General features: G+C 40.1%; 1 protein-coding gene across 2 annotated transcripts in view; it reads left to right on the top strand.

The window, feature by feature from the left end:
* The window catches only part of CPVL (carboxypeptidase vitellogenic like), a 97,929-nt gene that overhangs the window by 50,021 nt on the left and 26,575 nt on the right, over window positions 1-21,333 (top strand). For both annotated transcript variants that reach the window (XM_075212287.1, XM_075212288.1), the window contains exons 10-11: window positions 6,820-6,918; window positions 9,003-9,176. In XM_075212287.1, coding sequence (XP_075068388.1) covers window positions 6,820-6,918; window positions 9,003-9,176 — 273 coding nt within the window. The remainder of the gene's footprint in view (window positions 1-6,819; window positions 6,919-9,002; window positions 9,177-21,333) is intronic.

The following is a 21,333-nucleotide window of genomic DNA, read 5'->3' as shown; positions in this document are numbered from 1 at the left end:
AGGCAATGTAACAAGGAGTGTGTTGCAAAAACATCATGTAGGGAAATGACTGTCTAGGAACACTGTACATGTGCAGTGTTTATGTCCAGTCCCTGTAAACCTCTTCTATCCTCTGTTTTGAAATATAATTGACTAGACCTATATAACCACTTTTGGCTTTGTGAAATAAACAATAGTTGTCCAAGTTTTAGCTTAGTTAATGTTGGAGGTCAGGACCAGGTGGTAACAAACTGTCCAAGTTAAAATTGCAAGGCAAAGAAAGGTAAGTACTTATTGCTGTTGTTTAAAATGTTATGTAGATGGGTTTTGTATATGGGTGGAGTTTTCCTGTAAGCTTGGGACCCACAAATGGATTTAGGGTCAGGCTGGGCTGGGGGACATTCGCCCCCCCTGGGCCGGTCCCATAGTGTGCTACCTTGGGCTGGGTCACCGGGCCACCTGTATTTTTTTCCCATTAAAACAGGCTGCTGAGTCGAGTCTTGGCCCCGGCCTGAAATTTGCCAGCCCTCCCCTGAATGGATCCGATTTACTTTTATTATTTTTTTTTATTTGTACTTTCAATTGCCATTTAAAACATGCCCCACTTTGGAATCCACAATTGTGATATACTGTATGCAAATGTGTAATTATGTGTTTCTGGATCAGTTTTGCAAGCTTGTCTAACCATGACTTTTTTTATTTGTTCTACATGTTGGTCACAAAATTAAACTTACCCTGTTTGTGAAGTCCAATAGTTCTTGTGATATTGAGGGCCTTGAGAAATTTTCTCATAGCTCCACCTGAGGAACCTTGCTTACCATGGGGTTGTATGAGGGAACTTGGAGTAGGCACTCAAATAGTTAACTTTCCTGCTGACAGGCTATATCCCCTCTGCAACCCCTGTGAACTTCAGTGTATGTTTGAGTGCCAGAGGAGTAGGACCTCTGGAGTGCTGTAGCCATTTCCTTATTAAATACTAAATATTACTCATTACCTTTTTTAGAAGGTGTATGTGCTATACACAGCACATGCACAACATATATAGGAGATATAGATATATAGATATAGATAGATATATATATATATATACGCACGCAGGGGGGGGGTTTCTGGTTCTCCAGAAACCCCTCCCCTCCGCGAACCAACGGTACTGTACAGCAGCCGCGGCGCTGTCAAAGAAGCGTCCGCGACATATGACCGGGAGAAGGTTCCTTTCACTTCTTTAGCCCCTCGAACCTCTCAAGAGATGACTGGGCATGAAAGTTTATACATCTCAGATACAAATCCCTGGGGGGGGGGGGGGGGGGGGGGTGTTGTCTCGCTACTTCCTGTAGGGCCCCTTGAGCAGGCAAAGGGGCTTTCCGTCCCTCACAGAGCCCCAGAAGTTGCTGGCCTTTCTAGGGCAGCTTCTGCTGAACCTGAGGGTTCCCAATTGGCCCCGACACATCAGATCCACAGACATTCTAAGCAGGGTAGCAGTTCCAAGATGGTTCTGCTCCATTGTGGCGACCTGTTATGGCAGGGCCCGGTTCTTTACCAGCACCTACCTCTGTGGGTTTTGATGTATGGTCTTCGAGGCCAAACTCTGGCAGTCCAGAGGTCTTTCCTCCAGAGTGGTAGACACCATGCTGCGAGCCAGGAAACTGACATCAGCCTTTCTCCACAATGGCTTTGACGTAGGTCTGCGACTTGGGTCCCTAAAGGTCCAGGTGTCAGCCTTATCTATATGAAAATACCGGAATGGTCGCTCTTCCCTTTATTGTCTAAAATGAGGCTAGTGTGTTTGCAGTCTATATACCGGGCGATCGGATCATTGTAACACTGACACGTATGGAGAAGCAATTGGTCACACGAAATAGGGTGAGGGAGAGGTCAGGGTGGAGAGGTAAATTTTGGTGCCATAGTTCGCTGAGAGGTGAGGTATAGAGTTAGAGTAGAGTACAAGAAACAAAGGCTTGTGGAACCTCAACATATGTGGTAGTGGAGAGGAGACTGTGCAAGAAGAGGAGGCGCTGAAAAGATAGGATGTGAACCAGGAAAGACCAATAGACTGAAGAATGTGCATGAGAACGGGTGATCAATGTTGTAAAAATTTACAGAGTTCCAGGTGTATTTAGTAAGAAGTGGCCCGTGGTCTTTGCTGTGCGTAAATCGTTGAACACTTTTCTTTGTAAGGGCAGTTTTGGTGGAATGTTGGGGGGTGGATTCCAGATTGCAAAGGATCAGTGAAGAGAGAAAGAGGGTTCGTTGTAGGCAATCCTTTAAGTAGCTCAGATATAAAGAGAAGACAGATTGGGCTGTAATTTGAGAGATGGTTTCTTCAGGATTGGTGAGATAAATGGATGTTTTTAAGGAGGAATGGAAAGTGTTAGTAGTGTGTAAGGTTGAAGACGTGATCTAGTGTGGTGTAAACAGTGAGGGAGCAAGAGTGGAAAAGGTGGAATAAAAGGCACATGTTGTGAAATGAGATGATAGTGTTGGTGCAGATACTTCGACCTCTGTCACAGGGGAGAATTGAGTTTGAGACTGCTGGTAGTGGTGTGAGGACTGACATAAGGAGAAATGAGGTGAGGCGTCGGGGTTAGAGGACTGGGTACAATGTGATACATGTGAAGTGGATTTGTTTGGCAAGAGAAATGGAAATGTTGTAGGTGGAAAGCATGAATTCATACTGAAAGCAATGTGCATTTTGGCAAGTTTCCTCCTGTGACTCTTAATCATGTAGGAGCACTTTTGTTGGTAGTGTGTTAGCATGGCGTGCTACACTTGACCTTTGAGTGTCAGAGGCGCTATGTGGTGTCTGTAGCTGCCAGGTCTACAGCTGATTTGAGTGCTGATAGAGTGAGGCGAACAGGATGGGGAAGTGTCGTTGTAGAGGAGATATTCGGTGCAGTTGGTGGTTTGGGAGATATGGTCAAACTGAAGTTGTAGAGGTGTTGATTATAGAGTTAGAAAGTATGGATCATGAGCCAGAGAAGACCAGGCTGAGGGAGTGTCATGTTTTTACTGAATTTGTTGATCACATACATTTTTGCATTTCACACTCCTAGACCATATTAAACCAGGGATTAAGAAATGCGTGTTAAAAATGGCATTTGACATATAGAAAGAGAGGAATCTTATGGTGCAGTTGATGATTTAAAAAAATAAAAAATAGGGTCACAAATTTTTTTTTAGAGACTGAACTTTAAAACCTGGGACTGTGCCAGGAAACTATAGACTGGGTAAACCTGTGCAATTGGTCCAGCACCAGTCAGTATAGACAGGTTAGTATTGTTAAATTGGCTTCCCCAGCTCGTTTCTGGTCAAGCACTGCAAATTTTAATGCGCATGGATTACCCACCAGTGATGATGCTGGCGGTGACCCCTGGATGTATAGCTCACTCTTCTGCAATTTCCGGGAGACTCCCTAATTCCGAGTAGGTCTCCCAGGAGAGCAGACTATTCTTTCACATCCCACCCACTTCCTAGTGGATCAAAATGACATGATTCGCTCTGCCCTCTTGTGTAGTCACCCCCCACCTGCCCTCCAGGAGATCCCAGAGGAGAACATTGAAATGTTGGTTAGTATGATTTATAGGGAGAAGCCCTCTGTGTGTGTGTGTGTGTGTGTGTGTGTGTTTTTGTTTTTTTGTTTTTTTGTTTTTTTTTGTTTTTTGCTGGTCATAGGGCTTTCGTTTTATGGTAAATAAGCCAATTTAAGTCTTTCATTGTTTTGGGATAATCTCTCTTGTTTTTCTTGTGTCCCAAATAGCAAAACCTGCACTACAAATTTAATCTAGAAGGTCATATATTCTCAAGAAGAATTCTGTATAAAATTGTCACAGCTTTATGAGACTTAAGGCATGTTGTTGTTGAAGTAAAATGTTATATTAAAAGATATATGCTTTTAATATATGTATGGTATCATCTGTGCAAGCATACTTTTTTTTGGTTGTTCAGGTAACAGGTGTGTTTAGCAGCAATTTTGTTAAGGTGTAGTACCCTGTCATGGCTGTTGGTGGTGCTACATCCCTTTGTTATGTATGATTTATTTTTTTTCTTATTTTATTTTTTTTACGTTTTTTAGTAGACCGAAAAAACCCATGGTGCATGTTTTGCTCCACAGGTACATGGATTTCCTAGTGCAGGAAAACTTTACTTAATCAAAAGTTATTTTTTTTATGAAATTGTCAGAATATTCCACTTTGTTGAATACCAGAGTATACCATGACATAAGTGGTGTACCCTTCCTGCTGGCTAGTGCTTACAATCTAATATAGTTGAGTAAAAGTTAAGTTAAATAGAATAATGTAATGTAACCATTGTTTTGAACACAGGCAACAGAGAAATACAGAATTGTATTTGTGTACATGACACTAATTAAGACCGCGTGTATTAGATTATTTTGTGTTTTGGTGGTATCATGACTATGCAAGGAATCTAGACTGCCAACCATGATGTCATAACTACACGAGTGTATTATTTCATATTGATTTTGATTAGTCTACTTTTCCGTGCACTATTTTCCACATTGATTTTGACTGGATCACACTTTAATAAAACTTTGTATACTGGCTGGCTGTGGCGCTACTTTGGTTCTCTTGGAAATAACATTACAGCAAATGTTTTGGTAGAATATTTAGACCGTTCCTTTCTAGATTAGTTGCTGTTTTTTGGCAGCTTCCACTTAGACACTTCAGAGGTTTGCGGGTTCATGTTTATGATGAGCAAATGTAACACAAATTTGGTATGTCATGAGTGAAAAGGACAGAAAACCTACTGGAAGGGCTGGTTTAGTGATGCTTTTTAACGCGTTTTTCCATGCGCTTTTTTCTTGTTTTGCTTTTGCCGACTATTGCACTCTTAGTGAGTCTTAGCGGGAGAAATATGGAAATATGCCTTTTCAGATTTGAAATGCAGAGTAATCCTATTTGTTGTTCCTAGTACTGCATTCAAAAATGTTTAGTATGTAAGCATGTGTCCTATTTTAGGGTTTGTAAACAAATTGGGGCTGATGCAGAGTTGACCAAAAAATTATTCTTACAAAAATAGAGCCGTACCCATCTTGAGATGCATCCGAAAAGTCATCAGCAGGTATTTGCACCTCCTAACAGGTCTGCATGAGCCACGTTTCATGAACACGCCTTCATTGTACTCTGCTGACATTTGAACCCTCACTCCCTTCCCGTCCCGCCTCTCCAGGCACAGATTTCACGCTCCAAAACCGTCGTATGTTGGCCTCTGCATCAGCCCAATTAGCCGGTTTTGTGCCAGTTTTTACAAGTTAAATGCAGGTCAGTGGTGCCATTGCCACCATTACAGCCTGAAGTTTAATTGTGAAAGATTTTAGAAAATGCAAAGCCTATTTGTCATACACGCTACAACTACAATAGATATTATTGGTAAAAGCTCATGAAAAGTGTGTTAAACATCCAGGGGAGGGCTGGTAGACTTTATCCTGGGGGCAAGCACACAGCACTGGCCCATAAGTAGCGGCCCATCCTTAAAGGGTGGTTTATGGTACAATATATATTTATATAAAAAGAGGCTATTTTAGTGTTGCTTTATATATATATATATATATATATATATATATATATATATATATATATATATATATATATATATATATATATATATATATATATATATATATATATATATATATATATTATGCCCAAGCCCAGAGCTGGATTAAGGCTCTGGGGGGGCCTGGGCACTTTAGACAGGGTAACCCCCTATGATGTAATATTGTAATCATTTTAGATAAATACACAGACAATACTGTGTGCACTACTTTTAGGCTCACACAGTTCTGCCTTCACGAGCAGTACACGGTGGAGCGGGACATACCTCCCAACTGTCCTAAGCGAAACTCGCCTAAATTTGGGACTGCCCCACCAGATTCAGGACAGTTAGCAGACTGTCCTGCTCTCTCCTACCTGTCTTGTCACTTTTACCACCTGTGGCTGCTGGTGTCTTTTTAGCTCATTTGCTGCTTGTCTGGATCCTGGAATGTTGGATGCCCTATTTGGGAATAAAAATGGGTACATGAAATTTAGAAAACTCCAACCATTATATAATTCATATTCACATTTAATAAATAGCTATCCTCCCCTCCCCAAAATCAGCCCCATATTTAATTAATAGCCCAAACCACCTCAGCATTAAAAGTCCCGTCACCTCACCTTAAATTAATAGGCCCCACTATTAAATAACCCTCAATAAATAATTAGCCCCACCATTAAATAGCCTACTTCAGACACTATATTAAATCCCCTGTTCCTCACACACTATATTATCATACATACACACACATACACATACATACACACACACACATACACACATACACACATACATACATACATACATACATACACACACATACACACATACATACACACACACATACACACACATACACACACATACACACACATACACACACACACACACACATACACACACACACACACACACACTCTGACACCCCCGACACCCCACCGCGGCCAATGAAGGAAGGTGGCTAGTCCTGGAGGAGTGGCCAGCCACCAAGACGAACGGCCCAAAACAGACTTTGTCTGTTTGTCTGACCTGGCCGGCCCAGCCCGCCCCTGTAACATCCATGACTAAACATCATCACCATCACCCATCCAAAAGCTCTACAGTTAATAAATGTTGGAAAGTATAATCTTAGGATAGAATTTTGAAACACTTTATATTTTATGCATTGTAAATGGCATTGTAAATGTATACTTAAAAATATATTTTCCTTTTATACAGATTTATGTGGAACCAGTGTGACTTTTTTTTTTTTTTTTTTTTTTTTTTTTTTTGTTCCCTCTATTTTCATAGGTGTTTGATTCCTTGCTGAATGGCGATAGAACATCATACCCTTCTTTTTATCAAAATGTTACAGGTTGCAGCAATTACTTCAACTTTCTCCAATGCCAGGTAAAGGTCATCAGATTGAGCCTATAATGTTCTCTATTTGATTGTATAAGGTGCAGTAAGACCAGGGCTGTTGGTAGGTTATGTCACCAAGGTTCCACGCTCTTGTTCTGAAGCACATTGCGCCAGGTTGTTGCTAACATTGGTGTGTTTTGGTTTTTTTCTTGACTTTATAGAACATTGATGGGCAAAAGGCGACCCGCGGAGCCTTCACCTGTGGCTCCCAGCCCGCGGAGCCCAAGATCCCTTAGCAGTTTGCTTCCTCATCGTGTCGCCTGCTCTGCACACTGCAGGAAGGTCCAGCAGCACAGCCAATCAGAGAAGGGGAAGGAGTTAGTGCAGTGTATTCTATACTACATCCTCCGCCTCCTTCCTATGTAGGGAGGTGTGAGGGGAGACGTGTAGAGTGGCATGTGGGAACATTTTGTGACAAGTGGGAGTCTGTGGCATGTGGTGATATTTTGGAGCAAGTGGCAGATCTGAGTGGCATGTGGGGGAATTTTAGAGCGTGGGGGAATTTTGATATGAGTGATATGTGGTTGCCGAAGTTGTTTTGAAATTAAGCGTAATGCGCGGCCCTTCTGGAGGTTAGAGTGCTGCACATGCGGCCCTTGAAGTATATCTGGTTGCCCATCACTGCTAAAGAAACTTATTTTATAAACTTAATTTCATACATGACAAGTATAGCCATAACATACATAATTATATGCTTTAATTTGTTACACTTGTAACTATATACTATGTGCCTAGCAATACTCCTAATACTTTGATATCATAGCATTCCAACTGCATAGGCTGTGTGACTGCTTTGGGCTAGTACTTTATGTACTTTACGTAAAACAGGACACGTGGGCAAATTTCCTTTCAACCAATGGGTAGGATATTGCCAACCACTGCTGAAATTACAGATGTAAAGTAACACATAATATATTTATATGACCATTCTTATATTGGTTGTCGAAACTTCTGACTGCATTTCGCTGAGCTGGCCCTAGTGCCCCTTATCTTGTTTTGTGTGTTGGGATATGTGACATTATATTGACAGTTTTCTATTTCTATGTTAATGTTTAAACTCTGATCATTTTGTATATTTTCATTTTCATGCTACAGCCAACTGTACTGCAACTAGACCCTAGTCACCGTCATGATTCCACTAATTTGTATGGCCGCTCTTATTACATTTCCACAACATGATTTGCATGCTGCAGTATACTCGCCTGTGACTTTTATAGGCCTAGCATTATTTTATTTTATTATTGATGAATTACAGTAATGCTGCTACCTGAAAATCTGTTTAATTACAGATGAAGCACTTTTAATTTAGATGCAAAGTTCCACTAGGCGTCTAACTCTGCACTCACTGGAGTTAGTTTGGGCTCATCGTCCTTGCATTATGTAGCGGCAGATTGCTCTGAATCTCCAAATGACACGTTCTCTATCTGTATGAAAGTCTCCCTTTTTACGTAAAACCATTTGACATGCTTATTAAATTTAATTGCATTCTCAAACATGAAAGTGGCTGCAAATTAAGTATGTACTTCCTATGTAATGTATAAAATGTGATATATTTTAAATTTGAATTAAATAGAAACCACTTACTAGTTATTTGTAATCTGAATTTTAACCAACTCATTTACTTCACGTATTATGTTCAAGGGTTATGACCCTGCTATACTTTAATGGGTTCCCTGTAATTAAAACTGGTCTTTGTAGTTTTTGCTACAGCCATCACATAACCAGGTTACCTATTTTCATGACCATTCCCAAAAATGTTAAATTGTGATGTGCATTACTGAACCTGTGAAAACAAATGCATCTAGATATAAGCAACATCTTGTGGTACAAACAATGTAGTGTTCAGCTCTCAGTGATGCATTAAATGGCACCAACAAGATGATAAATAATCTGTAAATATCTCCTAGTTGAATTTATTACATTTATTGTATTTTATTTATTTATTTATTTTTTATTATTTTTTTTATGGGTTTAAGATTATTGGACCCTATGTAAGTACAGCTAACCTGTCAAAGTGTATATTGTATGTTGGTATTACTCTGACACTATTGCATCTCTTGTGTTTATTACAGGAGCCAGCAGACCAGGAGTACTTTGGCTCTTTTTTGGCACTCTCAGAAGTAAGGAAAGCAATCCATGTGGGTAACCTGACCTTTAATAATGGATCTGAAGTTGAAAAACATTTGCTTTCAGATGTGATGAAGACCATAAAGCCCTGGTTAGTTGTGCTAATGAATAATTACAGGGTAAGTGTCCTACAGCTTCAAATCTCATTACTCACAGTAACCATCAAGAGGTGGCCGCATTGCTTTAAAGCTTGGGTGTTTAACAGCCTTTAAAATAAGATGAAAGCAAAATGTTCAACTGCTCCCCAATTACCACAACAGGAAAAGGGTTCTGCACAAATTGGAGAATGGCTGATTTAATTATTGCAATTTTGCTGGAGACATTGAATAGACGAGATGGTAAGTTACTTTTGAATTGGAAAGTAATGATGTTAACAGTAGCAATTAGGCTGAACAATAAATAGCCCTGCAGCTGTTGTGGAACTACAGGTACCAGCATGTACTGACATTCTTGTAGGACCACAACAGCTGGGGAGTCACAGGATGCCCAAGTCTTGTGATGATTATTTTGTTACCAGAATTTATAAATGTGTGGGATAAACGTAAGATGCTGCAGAGTATGTTGGTGCTGTAAAAATAAATGTTGATATTATTAGCAGTTTAATTTTTGTATAGGGCTCTAGGTGTTCCGCTAATAGAATTTCTGTAGGCCCCATGCACACACTTGTCTTCGTCTTACCTGATAGTTGGGCATTGGAGTTTTGTGCCCCTGCGCAGCTTCAGCAGCAGATATAAATTTGTTGGAGTGTAGCGCCAGTCAGCAATTTGTCTATTGTATTGTGTAATACACTTGTAACACGTATTCATTAGTTGGACCTCGCTAACAAACTCTGAACATTATTACAAACAGAAGCCCCAGTCAGATAGACATGACTGACTTAGGGCCATGCCTTCTGCCTCCTGGTGTTTGTACTGTGCTTCCTCACCCCCCATACTCTCATTACTTTGGTTACTGCACTAGTGAGCACGAGGACTAACACTGTGAGAATATATCCTCTCCCTCTTGTCACTACTCCTCTTTTGCTGGCATTAGTGTACTCACTCCTGCAGGGAGCTGCTAGTGACTAGCGTGAGGAGTGGGGGAGGAATGCTGGAGGTCAGTAGGTGAGATGAGCATCTAGACAGTGGCGCCCCCAGGACAGTTCCACCTGTGATGAGATTCTTACTTGGCCTTATAGGATTTAGGGCTCTGGTCTTACTGTTTCTCTGTTATTACAGCAAGGAATATGCTTTGTCTGGAACAGCAGCAAGAGGGGTAAATAAAATAATGGAATTTCGCCACACTGTGGCTAAATCAGTAAATTAATGGTGGATGCTCTCCAGAGGGAGGTTGGCATGTTTCTCAATCCCTTAAAAGTATGTACTTGTTTATCTGGCCAAAAGTTGAGCCACCAGCTTACTGCATAAGGTAAAATAGGTAGTGCCAGGATTAACGTCATGTGGAAATTAGGATATAAGACTGCTAGCATGGACTTCAGAGGTTTAGTAAACATCTAGAGTAAATCCAACACTCAATAACAGCTATAGTAAGGAAAGATATGCCTGACCACGACCCAGGGTAAATCGCCCCCTGGAATCTTGCCAACTGTGGCATGTTTTTATTTTATTTTATTAATGTGTTTCTAATTAGAGGTCAAACACTTTTTTTTTTTTTTTTTTTTCTTTTTTAGAATCATTGATCTCCAGTTATCCCGTATTCCCAATTGTGAGGTAAATGTCTGTAGCCAATCAGTTCTTAGGAAATTTCACCATAGCACAGGCTAGGTGCCAGTGATCTGTCCTCATGTGTAGTTGTTTCATTATGTTGGGAAGCAAATAGAGGCCACTGACTAAAAGATAGTAAAATGCCTCCTGTAAACTCGCTGTTTGAGATGCAGCTTGCTATGAAGGTTCATACCTCTAAGTCTTAGCTTTTGAATGTTACCAGCCTTTTTTCATGACCAATGTTCATGAGAAGTTCTTATCACTAGGACCCACAGGTATGAGCACCTTTGCCTCTTGCCGTAGTAATGAAACTAGTTCCCAGCCAGGCTGAATATTGGTTCTGCTCACAGAATGAGCGCCTCCACTGTGACTAGGTGACCAATACACTTTACAATGCATGTAGAGCAGTTTCCTAGTCTACAAATGTCAGCTGCAAGAAAATGGCAAATAAAAGCCAGCTCTGAATAGAAATGACTAGGGTTTACAAGCCCGCTGTTTTCTGTTCTTGCTCATTTGTGTTGATAGTTTTCAAAGCTTGGGTGAACATATGGCCATCCCATCTTAGTTTCTACAGACTGCTAGTGTTTTCTGTTCTTTGAAATAATTATTAAAAGAAAAACATTTTAAAGTCAGTGACTCTACTTTTATTGAGGCTATTTGATCCAAATGTGATTTATGGTTGTGAGTTTCCCAGCAGACGGCCATTCAGCAACGAACAGTAATTACATTTACTTCCAGCTGTCAAAAGAAAGCCTTTGCCTCCTTCCAATGAAGTTGATGCCATTGGTAATTACCACAGCCTATAAAGTGACCTGGCTTCTTAAATGTAACAAATTATATAGTTTAAAGAAAACAAGTGACAGATTTCTGTATCAAAACGTCTGATCAGTTGCTGTCCTAAGGAAGCTTCATAGAGAATTTCAATCGGCTGTGACTGTTGATTACTGCCTACAATAAATCCTTGGTAATTCAGTTGAATGCACACATATGACATGAATAGGTTAGATAAGGCCAGTCTTACAGGTATGGCCAAAAGTTTTGAGAATGACACAAATATTGGTTTTCACAAAGTTTGCTGCTTCAGTGTTTTTAGAAGTTTTTTGTCAGATGTTGCTATGGTATACTGAAGTAATATTACAAGCATTTCATAAGTGTCAAAGGCTTTTATTGGCAATTACATTAGGTTTATGCAAATAGTCAATATTTGCAGTGTTGACCCTTCTTTTTGAAAGACCTCTGCAATTCGCCCTGGCATGCTGTCACTCAACTTCTGGGCCACATACTGACTGACTAACCCGTTCTTGCCTAATCAATGCTTGGAGTTTGTCAGGAATTTGTGGGTTTTTGTTTGTCCACCCGCTTCTTGAGGATTGACCACAAGTTCTCAATGGAATTAATGTCTGGGGAGTTTCCTCGCCATGGACCCAAAATTTTGATGCGTTGATCCCTGAGGCACTTGGTTATCACTTTTGCCTTATGGGAAGGCATTGTTCTTCACCAAACTGTTCTTGGATGGTTGTGAGAAGTTGCTCTTGGAGGATGTTTTGGTACCATTCGTTATTCGCGGCTGTGTTCTTAGGCAAAATTGTGAGTGAGCCCACTCCATTGGCTGAGAAGCAACCCCACACATGAATGGTCTCAGGATGCTATACTGTTGGCATGACACAGGACTGATGGTAGCGATCACCTTTCCTTCTCCGGACAAGCGTTTTTCTAGATGTCCCAAACAACCTGAAATGGGATTCATCAGAGAAAATATTCTGCAAAAGGTACAGGGATTGGACTGCGGCAAGGACAGTCTGTCCCTGATATTTTTCTTTGAGAGAAGTGGCTTCTTTACTGGCCTTCTTGTCACCAGGTCATCCTCCAAAAGTCTTCGCCCCACTGTGCGTGCAGATGCACTCACACCTGCCTGCTGCAATTCCTGAGCAAGCTCTGCACTGGTGGTGCCTCTATTCCGCAACTGAATCAACTTTAGGAGACTGTCCTGGCGTGTGCTGGATGTTCTTGGGCGCACTGAAGCCTTCTTCACAACTATTGAACCTCTCTCCTTGAAGTCCTTGATGATCCGATAAATGGTTGATTTAGGTGCATTCTTGCTAGCAGCAATATTCTTTGGTCCCATAGACTGTAAGCTTGCGAGCAGGGTTCTCTTACCTCTCTGTCTGTATGTATTGCCCAGTATTGTTTTTTATTAATGTTTGTTCCCAATTGTAAAGCACTACGGAATTTGCTGGCTAAATGATGATGATGGTTCAGACTAGGGGGGAGACCACTGCCAAATCATTAAATGGAGGATACAATTCAAAGAAAAGGTGTTGCCCAAAAGTAAACCACCCTTTTTTTTAAGAAGTGGTGCATATTGCATGGAGAAAATATAAGACTGACAATGTAAGCCATCTTTACAATTGATACTGTGCCTAGTTGAATTTGGCTGCTGTTCTGTATGCTACAGATTAACAAATTCTAAGAAATAAAGGAACATCCAGGGGCGGTCTATGGGACCCAAGGCTGAATCCGAGCCTGTGTCATCAAAGGGAGTAACACAGAAATCACAAACTAAATTATTTTTAGAAAAATAACCTGGTCCAAGGGACATATTTGAATATGTTCGATAAGGCTAATTTTTTTTGGTCTGAAAATCATCGCCATTTATTTATATAGCGCCACTGATTCTGCAGCGCTGTACAGAGAACTCGCTCACATCAGTCCCTGCCCCACTGGAGCTTACAGTCTAAATTCCCTAACACACACACAGACAGAGAAGGAGAGACTAGGGTCAATTTTAATAGCAGCCAATTAACCTACTGGTATGATTTTGGAGTGTGCATGGGTCTCCTCTGGGTGCTCCAGTTTCCTCCCGAACACGGGGAGAACATACAGACTCCTCACAGATAAGCCCATGGTCAGGAATTGAACTCATGACCCAAGTGCTGAGAGGCAGAAGTGCTAAAAATGTCACCAATGTGGTTTTTTTTTTTTTATTTAAATGAACATACTCTGACTACACAATGACCTGACCATCTGCAGTCTCTCTTCCACCACTTTGACCTCTCTGCCCTCTAACTCAACCAGGCCTCTTTACACCCACAGAAATCTTTGTATTATTTTCAACTCTCCATTTTTCTGCAACAACCTTTCTTCTCCATTTCTCCATTGTCCTTGAGTACCATATCTTAATAACACCCTACCAACAACCCATGGTCAAGTGGCTCCAATATTAACCCCTCTGACCACCATCACTTGCTTCCTACTTCAAGGACTAGATTGACACGATCGAAAGTGTTCCTGTGCCCTCTAGCACCTTCTGTCTATTTGATTCCACAAATGATGATGACATCTCTACCCTTCTTTTCTCCTATTCTTCTACCTCTTGACATGTTCGCGATCCACCCACAAATTAGCTGAGCGGCCCAAGATTTGCACCTTTCATCCACTCATTACTGAATGCAGGACTTTTCCATTCTCCACCCAGTATGTGGAATTATCTTCCCTTTGCAAGATTGTCCCCTTGTCTACCAAAGCTTCAGCTGTTCCCTGAAAATTTCCCTCTTTAGTCGAGCCTCTCAAATTCCCAAACCACATTAATAACCTCCATAGGCTATCATACCTGATGACCGCTGCTCTGAAAGGTTTTCAGTGAACTGTAAACTTTTAAAATACATATTTGCACTCTGCCCGAACAGCCTTATGACTACCCCCCCCCCCCCCCCCCCAACCAATATTGCTATGTGGCTGGATAATATAACTGCAAAACACTTTCTCATTGATCTGGGTGGAACAATATTCAGTTATGTTTCAATATTTTATTTTCCTATGGATTGTAAGCTTGTGAGCAGGATCCTCTTACCTCTTTGTCTGCTTAATTCACATTCATGCTTTACTACCATATTTGTTCTCAATTGTGAAGTATTCTGTAGCTATATAAATAAATAATTGATGGCAATAAATACTTGCACATGGGTGTCTTGTGACATCTTAGCTGCAGTTACAAGACTTGCAGAAGTTTTTTGACCATCTCACATGTTTCTAAAGTTACCAAATAGTACATATTTTAGCACTTAAAATTTGGAGAAAAAGTGTCCATTTACTGTCCAGTTCTTCTAAGTGTAGGCAGAATCCTAAATGAAATGTTCATCATTCTAATAGGATTGTTGCACCATTGTGAATGATGACTTTGTAGCTCATGACATTGTAGGCACGATGTGCTGGCTTATGTAGCTTAGGACCAGGAGTAGGCTGTTTAGAGATTACCTAGCCAGGAAATGATGGTCATAAAGCTGTATAAACTGTCATTTTCTCATCTGCAGCTCGTTAAACCCCAACTAATTGCATCCTTGTTCTGCTTCTTTAGTGGTTTTATGTTTTTTTGGCAGTTTATAAAACCTTTCTAAATCCTGATATCAAGAGACATTATTATTTTAGGGAATATACAAATGTATTATTCAGGGTATCTTTCAGAGAGGTTAATATTTAGTATGTTGGGACATTCACTTACAAAAAACAAAACAAAAACCGTTATTTCAGCCAGAGTAGTGATGTGATAAGGAAGTTATCTACAAACCAATATGGTGTTTAATAACATTCACCTGGCCTTTTTCAGAGGGTTTTCATCAGAATATGATTACAGTTTGTTTTGTACAAATTGTACTAAAAATTAATAATTTTTTAAACTAATTTTTATAACGTTTTGGCTCCTGTGCTTTTTAACCAGGTCTTTTGTTCTCAATCAGTAGTTTTTTTTGTTAAGTGGGATGCGATCTAAATCTAATCTCTGGGTACCGTTGTAGCCTATGTGTTTTTTTTGGGGGGTTTTTTTTATCAAGGAAATGAAAATATAAAAATATTTCCCTTTAACTTTTTATATCTTGTTCTATATGTAGATTATCCCCTCTTTTTTTAGTTAAACGTTATCTGAAAATTCAAGTATATTAAAAAAAAAATTTTTTTTGTTATAACTGCTACATTTATAAATAAATTTTAACAAACAAAAAAAAGTCAATTCATTACATATTTTTGGACTGTTCATGTTAAATCACATTTAATAGGCTTTAAGAATATATGGAATAATTCATGACACACTCTTGCTGCAGTTTGGTGGATCACAGCCCTTTTGTAAGTTCCAATGTAACCATGTTAAATGCAAATGTAGCAAATAATTTGCTGCCACTTTTGGCAGACGTGTCGGTTTACCTTTTGCCTGAACTATTGCCCTGATGGCAGATCTAAAAGAAAATAGGCTCCTGTTTGCCATGAAACGGATATTAAGATACCATTTGTTACCTTGCAGATGACAAAAACAGGTTTGACGTTTTTGCGTGGGGTGAGTTATTGTTTTTCCACACAGAATATTTACATAAATATATAATTAGTCTAGCTTGACATTAAATGGTAGGAGGTTATTTGAGTCATATAATATAATATAGCATTTTCCAGAGAAATGTCAGTGTCAATGGATTCGTTTTAGTTCAGGAAAGTTTGCAGTCCCTCTTCGTCTTTTCTCTCTTTTTTTTTTTTTTTCAATAAATATCAAGTTGAACACTATCTGCAAATACGGATTAGCTTTATTGAAGGTAAATTGTCCCCTATGTTTTACCTTGAATGGGGCTTGTTTTGAATGTAAAGCATACTTGCCAACTCTTCCGGAATGTCCGGGCGACTCCCAAAATTTGTGTCGGTCTCACGGACTCCCGGCAGAGCTGGCAAATCTCCCGCACCTGGCACCCCAAAATGACGTGATTTGCGGTGAATCGCGTCATTCTCCCCCCCCCCCCCCGAATGACGCAAGTGGCCAAGCCCCGCCCCCTCTGCCCTCCAGACACGCCCTTCTCCCGGAAAAAGCAAGGAGAAAGTAGGCAAGTATGATGTAAAGTCCACCTATAACTACACATGAACAGGCATCTTCTTAAAGTGTATATTTTGAAAGCTTTTGTGTTCCCTATATATCTATATAATCATTCAGAATCCCAGTTTACATTCCTTGTTTGTTGGAATTTACATTTTATTTAGTCTTATTTGTTTAACATTTTCTTTCCTTGTACAGTTAATGGGTTTTTTTCATGAAACGTCTATCACATGTATACAGTGAGCATGCTGGAAAAAATAGTTTGTCCACAATGGATTCTTTGGGTAATCTAATTTTGCTTTGTGTGCTTTCCTTTTATTTTACTTGAACTTTGGGGTGTTTTTTAGACTTTTTCCTCACTTTACGTTTTCTTGAATTTTACAGCAGTTTTTCTTTATAGGTGCAAATCAAATGCACTCGATTTTGTAAAGCGGCTTGTATATACTATGGCATGGAAACTTTTGTTTGTATATATCCAACACGCATTTATTTTTTTTTGCCTTTTGTGTTTACTAAATGTGTAGCAAAAATGCCAAGTAGGTTCAAGCTAGAATTGAATAGGAATGCTCACCAATCTAATTTTATCATGAAAAGAAAGACGGGACAACAAACCAGCTAAAATATTTATTTTATTAAGGTACACTTGTACAATATATTTCAGGCTTTTACTCATCGTTGAAAAGAAGTGTACAGAAAAGGATTACAAATACTCTACATATAACAGAAATAGCATATTAAATATCAAGTAATTATATTATGATTGTTGTATTACTGCACATAACGTCTTACATTTATTATCAATGCGCTACATAAAAGTAGTGCATTGACAATAGTTGTAACAAAAACATCAAAAAGCCAGCAGTAAACCACAAGTTGAAAATATTTTATCCAATATGGTGCAATCTGCATATATCCAAATACCAGTCACCGCAAATGTGAATAGGTAAGAGATGATTAATAAGAATCTGAAGTTCTACAATGGAAACGTGGCTGGGGTACCCGCTGGACCAGAAGTAACACTCTTGGGGTTCTTGCAACATAAACGTCTCTGTAAATGGTCCTGCTTTCCACATATACACGCTCTATTATGTTTGTAATATTCATGTACTCATAGAAATTTAGCATTATGCTTTTGAGCATTGATAGGATTGAGTATTTCATTCTTTAAAGATCGTATCATCCTTGAGTAAAGCAGGAGTTGCACCAATAGCTACTTAAGTTCTGAGTTCACACGCATCATCTATGCATTTAAATGCTCGTGGCACACTTGATCTAGACATAACATATTATTATGTATTACAAATTTTGCACCTATACCTGTACTATATAGAATACCTCAGTATTAAGATAATTGCTTGCAGCAAAACTTTTGAATAACTATACCTGCAGATCACTGATTAGGTTAAACCCTTTACACAGGGTGGATAAAATAATCTACTACTGCCCCAACAAGAGACAATGTGCATCCTCTAGACCACTGGTTCCCAAACTTTTTCGGTTCGAGGCACCCTTAGGGTCACCATATTTTTTCCAAGGCACCCCAAAGCCAAAATAATTACCGGGTAGTCCAGTTTTTTAAGTAGTTTGGTCAAAATGACGTAAGATGTATTTAGGCCCCTTTATCATACTATTGCGCCCCATCACTATATTACTCTGTCCCCCTCTTCGCCGTCTCGCGCTGTGTCCCCCTCTTTGCCGTCTCGCGCTGTGTCCCCCCCCCCCCCCCCCACTCTCCGTTCCTTTACTTACCTTTTTTCCTCATTTTCTGCTGTCTTCTTTCCTGACATCCTCTCTGTTGCAGCTCCTCACTGAGGCTGACGGACGTGATGACGCCATGCCCGGCAGTCAGTGAGAACAGTGAGGAAGAGGATCCAGTGCTGGATGATTAGTATTTTTATTTTTTTTTTGTGAGGGCGATCGCAGTACCCCTGTGACAGTGCCGTGGCACCACAGGGAGCCGCAGCGCACACTTTGGGAGCTGCTGCTCTAGACCAATGATGTACAACCTAATACACTCTAACCTTCAAAAGGGCCACACAGTGCCTTTTAATCTCAGTAATAAGTTATAACAATACATTTGATCAAAGAAAAGACACCAATCTGTGATTACATATCAGCACGTATTTTAAACAAGTGTTACAAGCTATAAAAAAACAAAACAAATCTAACAATCGATTCCCGACCATGGCGTTATCTGTCTGGAGTATGTGAATGTTTGTATGTTCTCCCTGTGTTTGTGTGGGTTTCCTCCCCACACCAAAAATATTTTAGTAGGTTAATTTTCTGCTATTAAATTGACCCTAGTCTGTGTGTCTCTGAGTGTGTTAGGGAATTTAGACTGTAACGTCCAATGGGGCAGGGACTGATGCGAGCGAGTTCTCTGTACAGCGCTACAGAATTAGTGGCGCTATGGCAAATATTTTCATCTTGTGCTTTTTTTTTTTTGTGATTTCAATGCTTAGGTTACTTGTAATGTTACATTTATTGTCGGTGTCTATGTTAGGGTCTTAACCCACTGGTATTGCATTTCTATACAAAATGCAGGTGCAAGCTGCATGTGAAAATGCATGTAAAAGCTCTGCATTTGTGCATATATCCATTATTTGATGTGGTTGGCATATATTTGATGCATTTGCATGTGTCTACAATATGTACAGAATGCAAGTAGTAATGCAAAGTTTTCCTTATTCAGTCCTATTCTTTTCAGTGGACCTTTTAAATTATTTATGTGAGCAGGTTTCCAATTTATATCAAATAGTGAAATAGTGGGCAGCATGCACCACCCCCCAATTCCTTAACCAGCAGTAGACCGGCTGGGCTGCTTCCCACTATTATCAGACCGACCTCAATTGCTGTGTCCTCCTGTCCTGGACATAGAGGGTGGCATGTACCAAAAAAGAATAGCATGCCTGCTACCCTTCCAGTCTGTGCTGTACTGGGGCTCTTCAGACCCCCCCCCCCCCCCACATGGGCTGTGAGGTTGGATAAATGAGGAATAATGGTACCCCTAGAGTGGCCATTTAACTACCTACATGGTCCCTGTGTGATGGTAAGAAATTGTTTCATTATGCTAAAATAGTAGATATCTCTATGTGTTATATAAAAAACACACACACATGATTGGTAAACTTTTAGTGAAATAAAAATACCACAAACCCCTGTTCACCAATTTATTAATAAAAACAACAAACTTCTTTTTATTAGTGGTCCAGTGGGATCTTCTCCAAATCAATGGGGAAACAGTCTTCATGTAAACCAATGACGAGAAAAATGAAACCATAGGAGATGACATGAACAACTCGCTAGGAGCTACCCCACAGAACGATTGTCCTGAATTCACCAGGACTCCCCTTAGTTGCCCAGCCAATCAGAAGCACTTTTTCCCTTGCTAGCCACGATGTGATTGGCTGGTGGTGAGGGGAGTTATGTGTAATTTAGTTTTTCTGTAGATGTGTACTAATGATGGGCAAGAAGCTGAAAATATTTTGAAAAGTATACCTTAATAGAATTATTTAAGCTGATCTGTTGTACCTTTAGTCTTTTCGATATGCTTTCTATATGTGTACAAGCCTTGACATATAGATTATTTGGCCGAAAGTATGTGGACGTTTAATTAGTGTATTTGGTAATTCCAGTCACCCCAATTGCTAACCAGTGCATAATATCAGGCATACAGCCATGCAAACTCCATAATCAAACATTAGCAGTGGAGTTGTCCATAATGAGGAGGAGCTTAGTGACTTTCAAAGTGGCACTGTCATAGGATGCCACTGTTCCAATAAGTCAGTTCATTAAATTGCTGTCCTGGTCAACTGTAATTGCTGTTATTTGGAAGTGGAAAAGTCTAGAAGCCACAAAGCGTTAGGCCACACAAGCTCCCGGAGCAGGACCACAATTTTCTTGTAGCATGTAAAATAGTCTGTCCTCAGTTGCAACACTTACTACCAAGTTCCAAACTGCCTCTGGAAGCAGCATCAGTGCAAGAACTGTTCAGGGGCTCCATGGATTGGGTTTCCATGGCCCAGCCACACATAAACCTCAGATCACTATGCACAGTGCCATGTCAACTGGTGAGGTACAAAGCACACTGCCATTGGACTCCGGCGCACTGGAAATTCGTATCGCACTTCACCACCTGGCAGTTTGACAGTGAAATCTGGGTTTGGTGGATACTAGGAGAGGAAATAATTGTATGGGGCTGTTTTTTCATGGTTTGACATGGGCCCCTAGTACTAGGGAAGGGAAATCTTAATGCTACAGCATACAATAACAATCTAGAGAATTGTGTTATCATCAATTATGTATATAGCACCACTAATTCCGCAGCGCCGTTTGAATTGTATGCTATCAATTTTGTGGCAATAGTTCTAAGAAGGCCCTTTCCTGTTTCAGCATGACAGTGCACAAAGCGAGGTTCATAACATTAAATAAAAACAATTCTGATTTTGGATGGCCTCAGCTTCAGTCCAGTGAAGTGCTACTTTCTACCAAGTTGGCTCTCCCCAATCCCTCTCCTTTATGAATTTATCAGATACGGATTCCTGGCTAAGGTCGGCCTTACATGGTTCAATTATTCACATACTTAAGAGTGCTATAATGATGATGCTACTTTTATCTGCATAACTTTTGTGAAACGTTCTCCATTGCACTCCCTTTTAGGGCACATACACATTAGGGTTTCAGCAGCACTTGTGTTCCTGGTGGTATCTGGCTGTGGTTTTTATACTT

This window comes from Mixophyes fleayi, chromosome 5, assembly GCF_038048845.1.
Source record: "Mixophyes fleayi isolate aMixFle1 chromosome 5, aMixFle1.hap1, whole genome shotgun sequence".
NCBI lineage: Eukaryota > Metazoa > Chordata > Amphibia > Anura > Limnodynastidae > Mixophyes > Mixophyes fleayi.
The sequence above is the reverse complement of the archived record's forward strand: the minus strand, read 5'-3'. Positions and strand labels throughout refer to the sequence as shown.